The sequence below is a fragment of the Budorcas taxicolor genome, chromosome 1 (assembly GCF_023091745.1).
Source record: "Budorcas taxicolor isolate Tak-1 chromosome 1, Takin1.1, whole genome shotgun sequence".
Lineage (NCBI taxonomy): Eukaryota > Metazoa > Chordata > Mammalia > Artiodactyla > Bovidae > Budorcas > Budorcas taxicolor.
In genome coordinates, this window is record NC_068910.1 from 158,088,209 (window position 1) to 158,111,140 (window position 22,932).

Below are 22,932 nucleotides of genomic sequence, written 5' to 3' on the forward strand. Positions count from 1 at the left end.
CTGCATCCATGAAATTAAAAGATGCTTACTCCTTGGAAGAAAAGCTATGACAAACCTAGACATTATATTAAAAAGCAGAGACATTACTTTGCCAACAAAGATCCATATAGTCAAAGCTATGGTTTCTCAGTAGTCATGTATGGATATGAGAGTTGGACCATAAACAAAGCTGAGCACTGAAGAATTGATGCTTTTGAACTGTGAAGTTGGAGAAGACTCCTGAGAGTCCCTTGGCCTGCAAGGAGAACAAACCAATCAATCCTGAAGGAAACTGGCCCTGAATATTCACTGGAAGGACTGATGCTGAAGCTGAAGCTCCAATACTTTGGCCACTTAGTGTGAAGAGCTAACTCATTAGAGAAGACCCTGATGCTGGGAAAGATTGAAGGCAGGAGGAGGAGGGGATGACAGAGGATTAGATGGTTGGATGGCATCACCAACTCGATGGACATGAATTTGAGCAGCTCCGGGAGATGGTGAAGGACAGAGAAGCCTGGCATGCTGCAGTCCATGGGGTCACAAAGAGTCGGACACGACTGAGCAACTGAACAACAAAGTTGATAGTAAAATCACTCATCTTCTTAGCTTTTAGGCCTTTTAACATTTCACTAAAACTAGTATTGATCTTTCACTACAATGCAATATTTTCTAGGACATAAATAACTGAACACTACAGTCCTCAGTCTGTTAACTGTTATGCCTTTCTTTTTGCTGGACAAAAGTCCTACATGTTTTCTTGTTGACAGACTGTTGACATCATTCAAGGCTGATCTAAAATAATACCTCTTCTACAGAACTTTTCTGATTCACATCCAACTTGATGATTTCTGACATTCTTATAAGGATCAATAGCATGTCTTTCTCCTAATGACCTCTCTAGTCTTACAGTATATATACTTGATTATTTATAATTTACCTTCTTACTAGATTTTAAGTACCCATGTGTAGTATGTATAATGTGTATATCTGTGTGTGTTATTAATTTGTACAGTCTAGATTTGTATTCCAACATCTAGCATGAGGCATTCCACATAATAAATGCTCCAAAAATATATGTTGAATTCAATCAACATGTATTTTCTGAGTTATTACTGAATGAATTTTAAGTTCATTTGTCTAGTCATTAATACAAAGCTACATGAATTATGCACCTATCTGTTCTTTTTAGTAAACTACATATAAATAAAAGATTTTACTCTATTTCTAGTTGACAGTTGGTGATTTGTTGTCTATGTATGTTTCTCTTATCATTTTCATACTTGTTCCAACCAAGGGTAGGTTACAAACTTAGGATTCTTTCTCCTGTCTCATTACATTTTCCTGTCATCTCTTTCTGTCTTGTTCTGACATACTTATCTCTCCCTCAAGTTCCATTGTTAAAAGATGACTCAGTTGTGTATGCATGTATGAGTCTGTGTGTGTGTGTGTGTGTGTGTGTGTGTGTGTTTGTATATATATATATATATATATGGCAGGCTTCCCTTGTAGCTCAGCCAGTAAAGAAACTGCCTGCAATGCAAGAGACCTGGGCTTGATTCCTGGGTCAGGAAGATCCCCTGGAGAAGGAAATGGCAACCCACTCCAGTACTGTTAACTAGAGAATCTCATGGACAGGGGAGCTTGGCAAGCTACAGTCCATGGTGTCACAAGAGTTGGACACAACTTAGTGACTCAACCACCACTACATATATGACATTATTTTCAATTTTCCTCACATTTGGCATATGAGAGGTTAAAAATTTGTTCAGTGTTCTATCCTGTTCTATTTGTTATCTGCAACTCTTTTTTTTTCCTTTTATCTTTCCTCTCTGCCATTGACACTTTGCCTTTTATCAAACTTCATTTATTTATTCTAACTCACTCTTGATCCTGTCTTTCCCTCTTGAGTCCTGGTGAAAAAGCATGGTCAGGATGGCTGGTTATGGGAAGTAAGGGCAACAAGTCAGGAAGGGAGGCACTGGGCAGTGAGACATCCTGTGCTCCATCCCTTCTTCAGCCCTCCCAATACCATTGAACCTGCTAATTCTATCAGGTTGTCAATAATCATCTTCTAACCTTCATTTCCTCCTTTCTACCCTCCAGGCATTGCTTTTGGTAAGGCCTGCATGGTCACTAACACCCATTACACGAGCCCTCTGGTCATCTCTGCTGGGGTGTTTCAACCAGGGATTCTATAATTTACAGTGTTGTCAGAGAGAATATTCTAAAGTGCTCATCCAATCAGGTGAAGCCTTTGTTCAAAATGTTTAATGACCCGCCATCACCTAGATAAAACCTCCAAAATCCTTGGACATGAAGATCTGGGAGCTGCCTTATCAAGGTTTCTCTCTCATGCACCCTCTGATTACATGTTGCTCTCTACCCGGCAAAACTCCCTCTTCCTCACCCCAGATCATTTTGCTCAGGAGATGGGCCGCTTCCACATGCTTCACAGTTCATTTCAAGCAAGACAATGATTATAAACCCATTTCTCTCCAGCTCCCATCCAAGATCAAACTAGCCTTTCCCTCCTTGGGGCAGCACCTGGCCACACACAACCTATATACTTACTTCCCTCAAAGCACCTCTGACATCTGTTATACTAGTAACTAAGGGCACAGTTAAAGGAGTTGAGCTGCTTAATTTTGAATCCTTGCTCTACCATTCTCTAGCTGTGCAATCTCAGACACTTTATGTAACCTACCCATGTCTCACACTTCTCATCAGTAAAGCAGGGAAACTAACAGTTACAACTTTGTAGGGCTTTTGTAAGAATTAAATTAATATTTAAAATGGCTTCCTTGGTGTCTCAGAGGTTAAAGCGTCTGCCTGGAATGCAGGAGACCCGGGTTCGATCCTTGAGTTGGGAAGATCCCCTAGAGAAGGAAATGGCAGCCCACTCCAGTACTCTTGCTTAGAGAATCCCATGGGGGAGGAGCCTGACAAAGAGTCGGACACGACTGAGCAACTTCACTCACTCACTCAAAACAATGACTAGCTCATGACAGGGACTGCACAAGTGGTAGCTATTATAACAATTATTATCATTATTATTCCTTGTTTGATCGTCCCTTACAGGCAAATATCAATAAAATTTTTTTTAAAAAAATCAGTAAATACCAGTTTTTATCCTCAGTTTCTAGTATAGCCCCTAGGACAAATTAGATGCTTAATAACCATTTCATAAAAGAATGAACAAATGCATAAAAAGAGGAATAAGAGAAAAACAGATCTTTTATTTTCCCAAATTACAACATGTCCCTTTTCCATTGTTCTCCTTAGATGTGAAGGGAACTGTAAGGGCACACACACAAATGTTCAGAGTGCTTTAATAGTTGACAGTTTTAATCAAACTTTCCAACTTGCACAGAGGGCTTCTGTTCTACCATATCTCAGAATTACAAGAGCATCTATGGGTATTCAGAATGGGGAAAACCCCAGCAAAGCCAAGGAGCAGGACTGGCTGCATAATTTGTGAGGCCCAATGCCAAAGGAAAATATTAAATCCCTTGTTCAAAAAGTCTTACAAATTTCAAGATGGCTACAGTAGAAAATTTTACTAAGTGTGAAGCTGTTCTGAGTACAGGAATCAGTTTGACCGCACAGACTACCCTCCTATGAAGCCAGCCCTACCAGGAATCTAACATCTTCTCATCAGCTCTACAATGTGTTCTGAAATACATATTTAGTCTATATTACTGACAGATTTCTCTCACTCTCAACTAAACTGTGACATTCCAGGTCTACCATGCACTTACTATGCCTCTTCACCTTGAACTGCCCAAGATCCAGCCTCCACCATCCACTAGAAAAGTCACTGACCTCTCCAGATATCTCAGTAATCTGCTGCTGCTAATTCCCTTCAGTCGTGTCCGACTCTGCGACTCCATAGACGGCAGCCCACCAGGCTCACTGTCCCTGGGATTCTCCAGGCAAGAACACTGGAGTGGGGTGCCATTTCCTTCTCCAATGCATGAAAGTGAAAAGGGAAAGTGAAGTCACTGAGTCGTGTCCAACTCTCAGCGACCCCATGGACTGCAGTCCACCAGGCTCCTCTGTCCATGGGATTTTCCAGGCAAGAGTACTGGAGTGGGGTGTCACTGCCTTCTCTGATCTCAGTAATCTAAGCACCCCTTATCCATCAGGCTCAAAATATGCCTTCATCAGTCCTCTTAGGGTACAAACTTTGTCCCCACAATTCTGCCTATGATTCTGTACATATTGGAAGGTCTCATTCTCTGGTTTGCCTCATTTTATAAAGAGATATCTGTTTTATTTTTGTAGGAAAGTCAGTAGTTGCGAATGCCTAATAAAAGAGGAAAGGGCTCAATAACCCTTTGGGTTCATTAACATGTTAATGGTGACATGACCTAACCAAATGGGAGGCTAAATCCTAAGGAAAGAGCTCCCCAGAACAGGTCCCTGGAGGAGTTATTTCATACCATATAGAAAATCCCTTAAGCAAATCCAGTTAGACCTCTTCTTATCTCATCTAGCACTCAGGCATTGCCTCTTGAATAACCTCAAATGAAATGAACCTCAAATGAAATGTCTTAATAGAAACAGTGGTGAAAAGGCCTATCATAGAAGTAGATGGTAGAACAAGGAAAAAGAAAGTGAAATAATTACAGAAGAAAATATATTTGTCACAGGAGGGAACCTGGAGTTGGGTAAGAGGGAAAGGAAATTAAATTAGAAGGTGGGAAGGGAAAATGAAGCTGCTGGCCTGGAAAAGGAAAATCATTCTCTGTGCTCCTATTACACAAATGCGTTGTTGGCGTTCTGTATTAAAATATAAATTCAGTGCAGAGGCAATAAGGCTGGGAGAAACGTGCATAGGCAGAAAGCCAAGAGCCTTGGCTGTTGGCAGCCACTCGGGCCCAAGGGCCCCTGCAATGGAATCCAGGTTATATCTGTCACAGACTGAACCACTGAACCCTGTTATTTCTTAGTTAAGGACTCTGGTGTTGGCTTTGAAATTTTCTTCATTTTGGGAGCCATAAACACATAGTGATTTCTTAGCAGAGAGAAACAGTATAAATTCTTACTTGCTCTGTCAGGTGAAGAATGATAACATTACTCAAAGAAATGCAGATGGTGGGAGACAAAGATTTGCTCCAACAAAGTACATTATTTCTCAAGGATGTTTATGTTTTGGAATAATGTTTATTGAATCCCTTGTGAGTACTGAGCATAGAGCAGTGAAGAAGAGAAATGTTCTTCTGGGGCTGACAGTATACATGTAAGCTCATAAATGAACAAGCTAATTCCATATAGAGATAAAAATGTAATGCAGGAGATAACCAAGGGGATGTAAGACAATAACCAGAGGAAAGGTGTGAGGTGAGGTTAACTTAACAGAATGTTCATCAAAGGCTACTTTGATAAGGTGGCATTTTGCCCAAGACTTTGCAAAAGACGTAGTCATGGTACATTCACGGTAACAGGAGCAGCAAGTACAAAGGTCCTGAGGCAGGACAGAAAGTGGTGGGACGAATTGAGAGAGTAGGATTGAAACATATAGATTACCATATGTAAAATAGATAGCCAATGGGAATTTGAAAGCGACTTCACTTTCACTTTTCACTTTCATGCATTGGAGAAGGAAATGGCAACCCACTCCAGTGTTCTTGCCTGGAGAATCCCCGGGACAGGGGAGCCTGGTGGGCTGCCGCCTATGGGGTCACACAGAGTCGGACACGACTGAAGTGACTTAGCAGCAGCAATGGGAATTTACTGTATGAGGGAAGAGGTAGCTCAAATCTGGTTCTCTGTAACTTAGAGGGGTGTGAGGGGGTGGGATGTGGGAGGGCGGTTCAAAGGGAGGGGACATATGTACACCTGTGGCTGATTCATGTTGATATATGGCAGAAACAAACACAATATTATAAATCAATTATCCTTCAAATAAAAATAATTTTTTAAAAAGAAAGCAAAAATATATATATATATATATATATATATATATATATATATACACATACATACATACATACACACACACACACACACACACACACACACACACACACTGGCTATTCCAGTAACCAAAAAGAGATCAGTAAGGCCAGAATCTAGAAAGGAAGGGTGAAATATATGGAAGAAGACATGGACAGAGGTGGGCAGGAATCATCATGTAGGATCTCACAGACTATGGTCAGGGGTCCTACATTTATTCTAAAAGAAATAGGAAGCCCCTGAGGGGACAAGAAAGGGGCCATAGCAACTGATTTCAGACTTTAATGATCACATTGGCCCCTCTGTGCAGAATGTATTGCAGGAGCAGAAATGGGAATAGAAAGACCCATTATAAGGCTATTGTAGTGGTTCAGGCAAGAAATTATGGAGATTCTAGATTATGATGAGGGACTTGGAGAAGGAAGGAAGGAAAGATTACACTGACATGGAAGGATAAGTTTGCAGTGTCCTGAGTAGGAGGAAGTGATATCTTCACACATTCCTGAGGGGTCACCTCATGAGGACAGGGTTGGCTTCTATAGCTTCACAATTAGGAAACACCTCACTTACTTAAAGACTACATCTTCAAGAGCCTCAGTTATTCATAACATAAAATTTGTTTAAAAAAAATCTTTGAACAAATGTATTTAAGTTGCTATATATTACTTGTAATAGAGACAGTCATTTCAAGACTATTTGTTTTAATCTCATGAACAAGTTTATTTTTCCTTTTTCTTAACTGTGATTGTTTCGTTTCCCAACCCATGACAGGTCAGATTCAGTACCCCAGAAGCTGGCAGGTAGTGTTTCTAAAGCCTGGTAAAGTGATAAAAATAGCAAAAGATAATTGCTATTAGGGCAAAGAAGGTGGAGACACTTATACTTACATATCCACATCCACAAATAAACAAGCAAATAAGCATTTGAAATAAGTACGCAGAAATATTTTAATCCAGAATTACTCAGCAAAATGGTCGCACAGGCCACAGTCACCTTTGAAGGCATGCAGGGACAACCATAGTCTTACCTGGGTGCTCACATCAAGGACAACTTTCTATCACAAGACATCTCTAAACCATGGACACCTCTGCTACGTGTTCCCATAATGCTTCTTGCTTCCCTTCCTCAGGGTGCTTACTACCTTGCTTTCTCTTTCTGTATTTGCTACCCCCACAAGATAGGGAACGCTTTGAGAACAGCTCTTTAATGTCCCTTTCATCCCAGATGGATTAGCAGGTAAAGAATCCACCTGCCAATGCAGGAGATGTAGGAAACACGGGTTCGATCCCTGGGTCGGGAAGATCCCCTGGAGAAGGGAATGGCAACCCACTCCAGTACTCTTGTCTGGAAAATTCCATGGACAGAGGAGCCTGGAGGGCTACAGTCCATGGGATGACAGAGTCAGACACAACTGAGCACGCATGCATGCACCTTTGTTATCTCCTGGGCCTATGACAGTAGACGCTCAACCAAAGTGTGGAAAGAACCACAGAGCAGCAGCTGTTAATTTACCTCTAGGAGAGACAGCCTGCAGCCCAGAAACTCAGCAGCTGTTGTATCAGTAGCCAAAGCATTCCCAAGCTTTAGAGATTTGTATAGGTACAGCATAGGCTGTTTATTTATTTATTCATTTTAACAGATGGACAGAAAGTTTTAAACCACTGCTTGTTGGCAGAGCAACAAAGGTGGGCTCAGGCAACAGGGCTGATATAATTATAGTGTTGGTTATGCCTGATGTGTTTTATTCTGATGTGCATATTTTGTGTTCCATACACATTTAAAGATTTAATTAAATGTTTTATTATAGGGAACACAGTGCCAAATATCAGCATCATTACCTTTTTTATTTTTTTCCACAGGAACAACCGTTCCCTGATTTGGTTTTGAGATTTCAGTAAAGATCAGGCTTATATTTACTTGCTCATACTGACATGGTCACTAACAAAAATGTCCTGTGTTTCCTATTACTTGCCAGCTGCAGTGGCCGTTTAAGCTCCCTGAGGGCAAAGGATGTGTCCTGCCATACTGAGCCTCCAGCTGAGTTCTGGACATGAGTGTTTTATCTACGGTGGGCTCAGACAGAGGGAGAGGGGACAGCCATGCATGAAATCTGATGCAGGGTCTTCTGGATGTACAACAAAACAGAGCAAAGCAGGATCAACACCAAAGAGATAATAAATTAATAAGAGACAGATAGATAGATACATAGATAGATCGATAGGGGAAAGCACTGTTTTGATAGTCAAAGATTCCATTAATGACAATCTGAGACCTCAGGAAATATTCTACAAGGTTTTACATGTGTGTACATATGTATGCATATGTGTATATGTGTGTTTCCCTCAAAAAGCCTTTGCTAGACAGCACAGATGACCAAAGATCTCCATAAATTAAAAATGTGGAAAAAAAAATCTCATCCTTGCTCTTTTGGAGTTGGAATACAAAATATTTTCAATGGTCATTACAGAAAAAATTCCTCTTCTGTATCCAAATTTATAAATATTTCAGTTCTCATTGAAATAAAGTTAATTACCTAAATAAATGACTTCCAGAATTTTTTAAGCAACAGAATCCCTTCCTCCTTTTTAAAAAAATCTTGGAACTATAGGTAGTCTCTCCCTATATGTGTAAGGAATGAAAGTCAAGCTGTGCTGGCACCATGAATGGGAAGGAGCATGGCAGTGTGTGATGGTGGAGGCTTGGGTGTGGGTCAAGAGAGGCGCTGGCAGGCTAGGTGGCTGCCTAGCTCAGAGGCAGCTCAGAATCCTCAGGACCTGCCTGGCTTATAAATTACTGCACCAAAAGGACCTATCCATTCTCTGGTTAAAGCTTAGAGCTGCAAACTGAGGCCTGACCTGTTCATTACCTGAAAGGATGCTGAGCTTGAAGAGGATGCTGAGTGGGAACTTAGCAGGAGTGCAGAGTGAGCACTAGCTAGAGGCATTCCTCTTTCCACAGACCCCCTTCATTGGGGACATATCTATACCTGAGAGACCAAGGAATCCAAATCGGGAGTATAAATATTATTAATAAGTTTACCTAGAGCTCCCTCTTCATTTCCTAGCAGCAGCAATACTTACAGTTGCTTCATATCAACGAGAAAGGGTTATATTTGCCCTGTGTCATTACTGTGCTATACACACTTATCCCTCTGTCCTCTCTTTCTCCTTCCACTTAGAGAAGCTGGAAAGAAGATTCTAGAAGAGGAGCCCAGAAGTTTTATGGAAAAACAGAATGTGAGCCAAAAAGAAGAGAGGAAAGATGCTCTTGTATCACATTTTGTCATTGTTTATTACTGATTTTTATAAAAAGTTTCACGTGTCAATGAAACTTGTGGGCTATAATTAAATTGCTCTAATGCTATCATTACATAGATATCAGATGCATTGGATTAAACAAAGAAATAGCTCTTTAATTAAAAATTATTTTGAAAAGAACTTGGTCCAATTTCCTAAATATGATAAGTGAAACAGTATTGAAAATCAATGCTACCGGAGCTTTAATTTGTAAGATCTTAATCTTAACTAAAACTGTGTGTGCATGTAAGCAACCATCTGTATAAGATGCTTAAAATTCAAAGAATTAAAAAAAAAATCTGAATCATTTTGTCTACACAAAGTCAAACACTTAAACACTTAAAAGTATCTAAAGTAATGCATAGTATGCAATCTTGATAGAAAACTACTTAAACACAAATTAAAGAAACTTCTAAGTACAGAAGAGAGAATCTGGATGGCAAATTAAATTTGACTGAAGAGATGGGATATCAAGTTAAATTTGAGTTTTTATTTGAAAAGGAGTGTCAGCGTGCCTAACTAGCAGCCATGTGACCTTGAGTGAGTTATTTAACCCCAACAAGCCATAATTTTTCAACTACAGAATGGGTATAATTACCATCTTGAGATCTTTCTGGGATTCAATGTGAATGAAAAAAATGGAAAAGCTCATGGTATACTTAAAGAATTCATGTCCAACTAGAACCTCTGTTACCCCAAAATTCATGTGCTGAAGTCCTAAGGCTAACTACCTCAGAACATGACCCTATTTAGAAATAGGGTCTTACAGATATAATTAGTTAAGAGGAGGTCATTAGGATGGGCTCTAACACAAAATGATTAGTATCTTCATAAAAAGGGGTAATTTAATAATTCAATAACAAAAAAACATCCCAAAATCCAATTAAGAAACAGGTAGAGGATCTGAATAGATATTTTTTCTGAAGAAGACATACAGATGACCAAAAAGCGTACAAGAAGATGTTCAACATCACTAATTACCACGGAAATACAAATTAAAACTACAACAAGACATCATCTCGTATCTATCAGAATGGCTAAACTAACAGAAATTGTTGGCAAGGATATTGGGAAAAGGGAACCCTTGCCCTCTGTTGGTGAGAATGTCAATTGGTGCAGACACTACGGAAGACAACGTGGAGGATCCTCAAAAAAAAAAAACAAAAATAGAACTACCATATAATTTAGCAGTTCTTTTTCTGGGCATTTATCTGAAGAAAACAAAAACATTCATTCAAAATGATGTACGCACATGTTCACTGCAGCATCACTTACAACAGCCAAGATATGGAAACAACCTAAGTATCCACTGATACATAAATAGACAACAGAATACTATTAAGCCATAGAAAATGAAACCTCGCCATTTGAGACAGCACGGATGGGCATTATACTAAGGGAACTAAGTCAGTGAAAGACAAACACTCACTTATAAATGTGCAATTAAAAAATCAAACAAGCAAAACAATAAAAGAAAGGTTCCAGATAGAGGGTGGCTGGGGTGAGGCACTGGTCAAATAGGTGAAGGTGGGGGTCAAAGGTACAAGCTTCCAGTTACTAGGATGTGAGGTATGGCAAGGTGACTATAGATGATAATATTGTATTATATGTTTGAAAGTTGGTAAGAGTAAATCATAAAATTTCTCATCATAAGAAAAAAAAAATGTAACTATGTTTGGGGATGGTTGCTAACTAGAATTATTGTGTTGATTATTTTCCAGTATATATAAATATCAAATCATAATGCTGTGCACCTGCAGCTAATATAATGTTGCATGTCAACCATGCCTCCGGAGAGAAAGGGAGAATGCCATGTGAAGATATAGGGAGAAGATTGCCATCGACAAGCCAGGGGGAAGAGACCCAGAACAGCATCTTCCACACAGCCCTAAGAAAGGACCAACCATGCCAGTGTCCTGATCTCAGATTTCCAGGCTTTAAAACTGTGAGACCAAAATTTTCTGCTCTGTAAATCATGCAGTGTGTGGTGTTTTGTTACAGCAACCCTAGCAAGGAAATGATCTTATCTGGAAATAGGGTTCAGAAAATGTAATCAGGATGAAGTCACACTGGATTGGGATGGGCCATAAATCTTATGATTGGTGTCCCTGTGAGAAGACCATGTGACAACACAGAGACACTGGGAGACACCCAGAGAAGACCAGGTAGCAACAGAAGCAGAGACTGGAGCAATCCAACTGCAAGCCAGAGAACACCAGTGACTGCTGGCCACCGACAGAAGCTGAGAGAGAAGCAGGAAGACCCATTTCCAGAGATTCCAGGAGTAACCAAATCTGCCAACTCCTTGATTTTGGACTTCTCAACTCCATAACAGTAAGAGAATAATCTCAGTTGTTCATCAGATGAATGGATAAGGAAGCTGTGGTACATATACACAATGGAGTATTACTTGGCCATTAAAAGGAATACATTTGAATCAGTTCTAATGAGGTGGATGAAACTGGAGCCGATTATACAGAGTGAAGTAAGCCAGAAAGAAAAACACCAATACAGTCTACTAACGCATATATCTGGAATTTAGAAAGATGGTAATAATAACCCTGTATGCGAGACAGCAAAAGAGACACAGATGTATAGAACAGTTTTTTGGACTCTGTGGGAAAGGGAGAGGGTGGGATGATTTTGGAGAATGGCGTTGAAACATGTATAAGATCATATAGGAAATGAATCACCAGTCTAGGTTCGATGCAGGATACAGGATGCTTGGGGCTGGTGCACTGGGATGACCCAGAGAGATGGTATGGGGAGGGAGGTGGGAGGGGGGTTGAGGATGGGGAACAAGTGTACACCCATGGCAGATTCATGTTGATGTATGGCAAAACCAATACAGTATTGTAAAGCAAAATAAAGTAAAATAAAAATAAATAAATAAAGCCACACAGTTTATGGCAATTTGTTACAGCAGCCCCAGGAATCTAATATAGGGAGTGTTACATAAAGTATTCTGTCCACTTACAAAAGACTATGTGAAGACTTATGACTGGAAATTATGCTTCCATATCTAGTCCAGAATTTTAAATTATCAAATCCAGAAGAAGATTATGTGATTGTTACTAAGAAATGTATGACTGGTGTGATTTCTGAAGCTGGTCATTTCCTAAACTACTTAGCATGTATGTACTGTGTTGGCCAAAAAGTTCATTCAGGTTTACCCATAAAATTGTGCAGAAAAACCCAAACAAATTTTTTCACCAACCCAATACCACCATGGAAAGAAAAAGAAGAGAAAGAGAAACATGAAAGGTGAAAAGATTATCAACAAAATCTGTAATGGAAAGTAAAATTAAAGCAAAGATTACATCATAATTATGAAGCTAGAAGTATGTTCTATTTGTGACATCAATATATTAAAACATGTATTATTATACTGAGTAAGAGAAAGGGAAGCCTTTTCTACAGAGGGTTTATTTCCTGGCATAGCTCTTTTTGCTGGTGGCATATCATATGTTTTCAATTTCAATCTAACTTTCTATAAGGAAAAAAAAGGTATTTATTCTCCAGAAAAACTGAATTGGTCAACTATAATAGTCTTTTAATCATCAGCTTCGGTAGATTCTCTGCCTGTCAGTAAACAATGGGACAATTGATGCTGTTCTTTTAAAACTTTACAGCCCTCTTAGATATACTTCATTTCACAGTTTTGGCTGAAAGTGTTTAGCTTTCAGAAGTCTTAACCACAAGTGTCCAAGGTACTAATTCAAATATGAAGCCATATCTCTGGTTTAATCTTGGTTCCCATTCATCTTCAGTCCCCAGCAATCCAGATGCTGTACTTATTCCAATATGCAGTGAACTGGCCATCAATTTCATTTTCCATTTGATCTGGGATCCCAGATAAATGAGATTGCTGTTGCTGCTGTTGTACTGTTTTGTTTTATTCCCTCTGTTCTAAAGTTACCTCCTTAAAGGAAATACAGTTGGCCAGATAACAGATTATATATCATTGGGCAGGATAATTAACTTTCTTGGTGCTCCATTTCTGCATTTATAAAGTGGGAATAAGAATTTCATAGGATTGTTGTAACATTAACTAATAAGGCTAATGTCTAGAACTTATAAATAGCTCAACAATGTTAATTCTATCTCCACTTGCCTTAATGTTATGCACTGAATAATTAAAACAGGATCAATAAGAACAGAATCATACCATGACTTCTGCCCATGTACTCATACTCATGGACTCCACCTAGCTACATGCTAATTTAAATTGCCTATGTATGCTTTTTTTAATCCAAAACCTCCAACTGTGTACTGGAACCCATCTTTTCCTAAAGATATTATTCTAGAAGTCTATCATCCTTCTCCTATATTTTTAATTCCAACTATACACAAATATTTCTCTATTTCTTCTATCTTAACCTACAGCAACAAAACAACCTCTATGGTCCCTAATACACCCATTTTTCTGCTCACTTCTATAGCAAAACTTCTTAAAATTATTATTTATGCTTAGTGATTTCAGACCTTCACCCATTCTCTTTTACCCACTCCAGTGTGTCAGATCCACATAACCTTACAAAAGTTGATTTGGTAGCATTAATCACTCTTTTTCATTTTGATGCATTTTCTTTACTTAGCTTCTAGGACAACAAAAATATCTTGGTTTACTTCTCATCTTCTCATCTACATGTCACACTTTCTTAGTCTCCATAGTCTTCCTTCTCTTCCTCCAGATCTCTTCATGTTGGAATGGCCCATGGATGAATCTTTGGTATCATTTTCTTTCCTCTATTTTCATTCAATTCCTTTTATTCTCAGTCTCACAACTTTAAATTTTTACCTTTTATATCACAATTCAGTTCAGTGCAGTCAGTCGTGTCCGACTCTGCGACCCCATGGACTGCAGCACACTAGGCTTCCCTGTCCATCACCAACTCACTGGGCTTGCTCAAACTGAAGTCCATTGACTTGGTGATGCCATCCAACCATCTCATCCTCTGTTGTCCCCTTCTCCTCCCATCTTCAATCTTTCCCACCATCAGGGTCTTTTCCGATGAGTCAGTTATTCACATCAGGTGGCCAAAGTACAAGACTTCCAAATTTGTATCTCCACATATATCTCTCTACTGAATGTCAAATTGGTCCCTTGAAATCTATACATGGATAGAGTCACCTCAAACTGAACATGTTCAAAAGTAAACATCATCCTTCTATTGTGCCCCCAAAAAAGTATTCTGTGTTTTTTTTTTTTTTTCTCCATCTTCAGTTCAGTTCAGTTCAGTTGCTCAGTCGTGTCTGACTCTTTGTGACCCCATGAATTGCAGCACGCCAGGCCTCCCTGTCCATCACCAAATCCTGGAGTTTACTCAAACTTACGTCCATTGAGTCAGTGATGCCATCCAACCATCTCATCCTCTGTCGTCCCCTTCTCCTCCTGCCCTCAATCCCTCCCAGCATCAGAGTCTTTTCCAATGAGTCAGCTCTTCCCATGAGGTGACCAAAGTACTGGAGTTTCAGCTTTAGCATCATTCCTTTCAAAGAAATCCCAGGGCTGATCTCCTTCAGAATGGACTGGTTGGATCTCCTTGCAGTCCAAGGGACTCTCAAGAGTCTTCTCCAACACCACAGTTCAAAAGCATCAATTCTTCGGCACTCAGCTTTCTTCACAGTCCAACTCTCACATCCATACATGACCACAGGAAAAACCATAGCCTTGACTAGACAGACCTTTGTTGGCAAAGTAATGTCTCTGCCTTTCAATATGCTGTCTAGGTTTGTCATAACTTTCCTTCCAAGGAGTAGTAGTTAGTAGTTTGTCACTCAGTCATGTCCGACTCTTTGCGACCCCATGGACTGTAGCTTACCAGGCTCCTCCCTCCATGGGATTCTCCAGGCAAGAGTACTGCCTGGAGTGGGTTGCCATTTCCTTCTCCAGGGGCTCTTCCCGACCCAGGTATCGAACCTGGGTCTCCCGCATTGCAGGCAGACGCTTTAACCTCTGGGCCAGGAAGCGTCTTTTAATTCCATGGCTGCAATCACCATCTGCAGTGATTTTGGAGCCCAGAAAAATAAAGTCTGACACTGTTTCCACTGTTTCCCATCTATTTCCCATGAAGTGATGGGACCAGATGCCATGATCTTCGTTTTCTGAATGTTTAATTTTAAGCCAACTTTTTCACTCTCCTCTTTCACTTTCATCAAGAGGCTTTTTAGTTCCTCTTCACTTTCTGCCATAAGGGTGGTGTCATCTGCATATCTGAGGTTATTGATATTTCTCCTGGCAATCTTGGTTCCAGCTTGTGTTTCTTCCAGCCCAGCGTTTCTCATGATGTAATCTGCATAGAAGTTAAATAAGCAGAGTGACAATATACAGCCTTGACGTACTCCTTTTCCTATTTGGAACCAGTCTGTTGTTCCATGTCCAGTTCTAACTGTTGCTTCCTGACCTGCATATAGGTTTCTCAAGAGGCAGGTCAGGTGGTCTGGAATTCCCATATCTTTCAGAATTTTCCACCGTTTATTGTGATCCACACAGTCAAAGGTCTATTCTTCTAGGTATTCAGATCAAAATCTAGGAATCTTCTCTGACTGTTCATTTACTTTCACAGTCCATAACCAAACGATTAAGAAACATATCTGTAATGTATTAAGACTTCCACTTCTATTCTTACTTGTCTGGTCTGTGCCTGGATCCGGCTGATGTCTGATTCAAACTACAACAGCCTCTTATTTGCTCTCCCAGTTTCTCCATACTCTTCTACAATCTACTCTTAATATGTCAGCCAGAATGACCTCTTTAATATAAAGTCATATATTAGTCAATATTCGAAGTCAATTTAAAGTCAATATAAAGACCTCTTTAATATAAAGATCATTGCTGCTCTCATTCCATACTCTTTCCAGATTCACCATACTCCCAGTTGTTCCTTAAATACAGGAGGCAGAATTAATCTTAATACCTTTGTACTTGCTCTTTGCTGTGTTCTTTCCTCATATACTTATTTCATTTCCTTCAGACCTTTACCGAAGAGGACAACACTATTATTTTCATGTTCCACAAGACACTTAAGCCTCCATACCCTGTTAATTTCTCTCTTTTGAAACCCTTTAAATTTAGTCATTTATTGTGTTTATCATCTAGAGTGTGTCCCATACACTAAGATATAAGCTCCAAGAGGGTAAAGATGTTTTTGCTTTTTATATTTTATTGATATATTTTGGGGACCTAGAGTGGTAATCTAACCAGCACAGAGTAAGGACTCAATAAACATTTGGTAAGTGAAGAAAGAAATTAGATAAAATTGTATAAGCATGAAGAAAGAATATTCTGGAATACAATTCCCCTTTAAAATCCTAAACACACTGACAACAATAGTAGTCACTTTTATACACATATCATTAGGAAAATACCAGTTTCTATGTTCAATAAACTACCAAATAAACCTTAACTTTATGGAGAAGGCTCTTGAATGAATTCAATAGTATCTCAGGTAAAGACTACTGAACACAGTATGGAACAGTAAAATATTTATGAAAATCAGGAATAAACTTCTCAAGGAGTCAAGAATTGTACCAGAGCCATATATAGAGATTCTAGTTTTCTACACAGTAAAACTGGGGTAAAAAAAAACTTGTGCAGAAATGAAAACTGATTCTGCATTCACCTTAGAAGAGCTGTGCAAATAACAGTCAAAGTACTGGAGAAATACAAAGCTAAACATCTCTAGGGTATCCGTAAGCCAATTGATTTCCAGTGGATTCTCTGGGTCCCTTGTTCTTCCTTCTCATGTTTACTGCCTAGTATTTGACCATATTCCTGTTTGTTGGCAACTCTCACGAGAGAGCAAACTAGAGAATGCAAAAATGAAACATAAGCAAATTAAAGCTACTCCTGATTGCAGTCAAGAGGACTATGCTGGAATCTTTGGACAGTGAGAAAACACATGTACTATTTAAAAGTATTCACAGAACCTACTTTCATATTTCTAAAGTAAGGGCAGTCATATACTTTCTTCATAAAGTTTTGGTGATAAGATGTCAGTCCTCTATATCCAAATTCCAATTTATATCACATATCATCTGCCCATGTGGCCAAGTGTTGGCAGTCATCTCATTTTAAGCATTAATCCTTTCTTTCAATTTTGCAAGGATAAAACCCTAAAGAAATATCTAGAGAGTAATTAACATATGGCTAAAACTATCATGGGAAATTTAAAAAGATGGATTAAAGGGTACAACTGGGACCTGTCGTAAATGAGAGGAAGCCGATTGGTAAAAATATGGTTTTTTCTTCACTTGCACAGGAAAAAAATCTTATAAAGACTTTATTTAAAAATCACAGCAAGGCATCTCTTAGAGAAATAAGATTTCTTCCTCTCATACGCATTAAAAGTGTAGAAAATATTTGTTCTTTGTAAACTTACTTGAATGTAAGTTCTATAGGAAGACAGAACTTTGTTTCATTCATTACTGACAGTGCCTATAATAGGCAATTAAGGAATATTTTTGAATGAATATAGCATAAACAGATTGACACAAGGGTAGGAGTCCATCTGCCTCTGCAGATGACCATACACAATTTAAAAAAAAGAGATGAATAATAAGCCAGAATTTTATTGGTACCTAGATAAAATGCAACACAACTACTCCTATACTTCCTAAATCATCCTTTATAAACTTCCAGAATTTTGTTGAAGAACTCACAGTCTATTTGCAATATATATATTTGTATATACATACACATGAAATGATTAATATTTTTCAACCAGGAAAACATGATTTCTGGAAATGACCCAAATAGACACTTCATGATAGAAAAAGAAAAAAAAAAGGTGAAAGTTTGGGGAAAAACTTCAACTACTCTATGTAAAAGACTAGCTCTAAAATTTATTTTCTTTTTTAAAAAAACTATTAATTATAAAAAATTGCATTAAAATTTTTGTTATTTAGATTCTAGGATAATATAAAAGTAGCAAATAAGTAAGCATAAATTATTAATAATATAGTGAATACCAAAGTAAACCAAGTTTTTAGAATTCTTAATATAAAAACACAATAGATGTGGACTATAAACAACACAGACTGATGTAGGTATCTATAGATCTTGTCCTCAGGCTAATTATAAATTAGTTCAAAGTTTGCCAAAGTAAATAGCACAGCTTACATACTTCTTTGCCAACTGTCTCATAAAGCAGATGGAACCAACAATCTAAAGGACAATGAAAGATAATTTTTTAACAAATCCTTTTCCTTCTGAAGTTGTATGAGAAGAAAGGTCACTTTCTCACTAGCTTACCTTTTGATGTCCTTATCATTTTTTGATTGTACACATTTTTATGTATTATGCTCTATTTATGCATTCTTCAATAGCATCTTTATTTATGACTTTGTAAATCAACATCTTTGTGATAGGAGGCGAAAGTCACTTAGCTAATTACACATACTTGATAAGCTGCATAATAATAACTACTGCAGTACTGTACATTAGTTGAAAGCATGTAAATTACTGCAGTTATTCTCATTTGGGAAAAAACAAGAGACTTTTTTTTTAGTTATTTAAAACATCTTTGTTGCCTCCATATCCACCTTCTTAAGTATACTATTCTTTCAGCCCAAATCATGACATTAATAATAAAATGAAGGTTAAATCCAGTTCTATGAGTCTAACCAAAGAAATAAGAACAAAAACAAAACAAAACTCCAATTAATCCAAATACTTCTGATCTACAATTGAGGACTTGGTTATATGAAGCTTCTTCCAGATAATGCAACTGCAGTAAAAACGAACAGTTTAGACACTCCCCACCCCACAAGGATGTTGTAATGAAATCTGACTTGGTCCAGCCAGGAGATTAGAAGTGCATACAGAGAGAGAATGTACAGCACTAGAATATTAATATGACTTCTGTATGAAGATTGAAAATTCGGCAAAGTTATAATAAGGTCAAAATAACACTTAGATAATTTACTGCCAGAGAAAATCATACTCTCCTATGAGTGATTTACTGGATGTTATATAAAAACGGAGTGTGGACAAGCTACATTCAGATGCAAGCTTGCAGCTGTCAGTGTCTACATTTGCTCAATCTGGCTAGAGGATGATTTGAAGGTTGATTTAATTGTAGCTTCTGAATCATGTTCTTCCCTATGTTTTAAATTGTTTAACATAAATATAAAAATGTTAAAGCAATTTTAAGACTGTAAATATTTAGTATAAAAAGCTGCAAATCTCTTTTTTTTTTTTCTGGAGGAATGACTGAAAATAGGAAGACTGTCTGGGAAAATATACCATTACTTAATAACGGTGATTGCCCAATAGTTACAGCAAATTTACCCTTATATGAGAAAGTCCATAGGATATTCAGAGAGAACTAAGGATAAACAAACAAAAACTAGGTTTTTGTGACCTGTTTCCTATAAAAGAAACAGGAATCTATTATCTGTTAAAAAAAAAAAAAAAAGGTTCGGAGATCCAAGTTGACGAGCTAGGAAGGAATATCTTTGGTTACCCTGCCGGCAATGTATTTACCTAAGTATCTTCTCTATACCCAAACTCAAAGCAGAGATTCAAATCCTGCCCATGCTACCAGCACCAACACAAGGCTCCACCAAGGAGCTTTGTCAATGTCTAGTCAGCTAGAGCTCTCCTCAACCATCTTTCTATTCTTTGACAGCCTTCATTAAATTCCAGGTTTCACCTAGCCATTCACTTCCAGCATCAGCAAATCATCCTTAAGGAGAATATCTTGTTCCTCCTCTGCAAGCTGTTTCCCCCATTTTTTTATTTCCACTTTTATACATACCTCCTTTTCTACATATTTTCTTGCCGGGTTTTCTGGCACATTCCTTGGATATTCTTTTTACTGAAAAATGAATAGAAGACTAGAAAATAACATGGCGCTCCATCACAGACCGCCGGAACATGCAACACCACTATCTAACTTAATATGCTCCTGCATTTACTGAGTGCGAGAGATCCCCAACTTCGCTGAGTCTGCACATGCAATGGAGAAATGTTGATGCATCTTCTCAGAAGTCATTCGGTAAGAAATGGAAATTAGGAACCCATTTCTACCTAAATATACGTGCTGCAGAGGAAAGAAAAGAAGTAGGCACAGGGAAAAATAAGAACAGAGACACTAACACACATAAACAGAGCGGCATGCACGCATGTAAAATATGTCTACATGCCAACAGGAAAAGCCATGCATGCTATCAGTACATAAAAATTAATATCGTTAGAATAAAAAAGAGAAATATAAATATATCTCCCTGTTTTTCCTGTAGTAAACTCACCATCCTCAGTTGGGACGTATATGTTTAAATACAGGCAATCTTCACTCTGGTCTTGTACATATGATGAAACCACATCCAAGTTATTAGTAAACCACACAGGAAGCATGACTTCCGGCAATCTGCCATCAATGATATTCTGGGGGCAGACAGGAGCAAACTGAGTAGCATTCCTGATGTCTGACCAAGGAGATGGTGGTTCTGGAGGCTGAAAACGATGTTCCCCTGTTGGTGGGGCTGCATATGGAACACCAAGAAACTGAATAACAGGACCCAAAATTTCATTATTGAGTTCTTTCTTGATCCCTCTTATTTTGCCAAAGTTGGTAGTCACCAGTGGGTCTGCATCATCCAATTTTTGTGTGAGCACATGGGCAGCGTGAAGCAAACAGCTTAACACACACAGAGTCAATGAGGCACCCAACCCCCTGTGTACCAAGCAGGCCATGACTGCTCTCCAAACATAATCTGGCCACGTGCATCTGGGCACTGCCATGGTCCCACATTAGTTGTACAGTTGTCTGGTTACAGTGAGTCACAGGTATTTGTATCCACTTGAGAAAAACCGTATATTGGTAGACTACACCTCTGATTTCTTAGAGGCGAGTTTGTCAAGAAAAGCTCAGAAAGCTCTTCGTGCAGCCAGTATCTCCATTGATTTCACGTGTATTGAAGTAGCATCTTCAATCATCACTATTTATCAGACCATATCCTATTGACTATTCTGTTTTCCATCGTAGCAGTGTGGTGAGAGTGGCCACTGACTGTACATTTCCCGCTTACAAATCAAATCCAGTTAGCTGCAGGTCTATATCCTAGAGAAAATGAAAATAAATAATTAGTACAAACAAGCTAAAATAGACAGAGTGATAACTTGATGTTTTACAAGCTACAGAAATACATTAATAGTGGCTGGAGTCAGGTGAGTTAAATGCTACCACAGGAAAATAATGGTTTGATGTAAGATGACAGGTAAAATAACTGAGTATTAGAATATTGAGAAACTTGCCTTCTGACTTTATACACATTTAACAGAAAGCAGCTCTTGTCAAAATATACAGTGTCAGGAGCATTTCACAATACAGTTTTTTCTTAAATACTGAAGGCTTATGTTAAATTTTTCCTTTATTGAAGATCCTCAATCATTTTATGGAACCACAGTATTAATCATCAAATATACTAAAAATTAGAACTCAATAGCAGAAAACCTTTTTAAAAAAATATTGGTAGGGAATTAGTGGACTAGAAATAAACTTTGTAAGAAGGACTATGTTTATTAAACAAACAAAGTATAGGCCCAATCCCATCTTATACAGATAGACAAAAATAATTTTGGAACAAGAAAACCAATGCTATCTCAACTATAATCATTTAAGTGCAACTAATTCTGAAAGATATGGGAATACCAGACCACCTGACCTGCCTCCTGAGAAATCTGTATGCAGGTCAGGAAGCAACAGTTAGAACTGGACATGGAACAACAGACTGGTTCCAAATAGGAAAAGGAGTCCGTCAAGGCTGTATATTGTCACCCTGCTTATTTAACTTATATGCAGAGTACATCATGAGAAATGCTGGGCTGGAAGAAGCACAAGCTGGAACCAAGATTGCCAGGAGAAATATCAATAACCTCAGATATGCAGATGACACCACCCTTGACAGAGGATGAGATGGTTGGATGGCATCACCGATTCAATGGACATGGGTTTGGGTGAACTCCAGGAGTTGGTGATGGACAGGGAGGCCTGGTGTGCTGCGGTTCATGGGGTCACAAAGAGTCAGACATGACTGAGCGACTGAACTGAACTGAACCTTATAAGGTCAGTCTCCTTGCTATTTCTCAAAAGTATACACAAAGTCACTGGCTACAGTTCCTTCACCTTCAATTAAGATTCAAGAATTTAAAAGACAAATTACCATTAGACACAACTTGGAAAAGAGACAGAAGTTGGCATCATTATTTTGCAGATTTTTTAACCATCTAGTTATATATTTTAGGCCTTCCCTGGTGGCTCAGTAGTAAAGAACCCACCTGCCAATGCAGGATACATAAACTATATATTTTAAATATCAGTAAATTTGCAACAGGAAAATGAATTTTTGAGTCAAAGTCAATATATTTTAAATTAGAAATGTTCTTACTATCTGACAGAAATCAAAGGAACAATACAGAAAAGAATGTGGTAGTTTAAAGAACAACCATACCTAATCATAACATCCTGTATATTGACACTAATCTAACATCTGACACTGTTTACCCAGACCAACTTAAGACACATAAGAATAAAACGTAACATTCAGTGCCATGCATTTCACAGTCTACCTTACATTAACTACAAAATACCAAACAACTCGGCAAATCTGTCTTTTCTTGTTCAAGGAACTTTTTAGAGTGCTTAGTTTGAAAACAACGGTGTTGATTTGTATTATAGATGGTTCTATCCTG

The 22,932-nt window shown here is 38.4% G+C and overlaps 1 protein-coding gene across 1 annotated transcript in view; it reads right to left on the minus strand.

The window, feature by feature from the left end:
- The window catches only part of NLGN1 (neuroligin 1), a 755,412-nt gene extending 734,430 nt beyond the window's left edge, over window positions 1-20,982 (minus strand). The window contains exons 1-2 of the mRNA XM_052661504.1: window positions 20,490-20,982; window positions 19,997-20,056 (exon numbers count right to left, since the gene is read on the minus strand). Coding sequence (XP_052517464.1) covers window positions 19,997-20,056; window positions 20,490-20,982 — 553 coding nt within the window. The remainder of the gene's footprint in view (window positions 1-19,996; window positions 20,057-20,489) is intronic.
- Window positions 20,983-22,932: the final 1,950 nt, after the last annotated feature.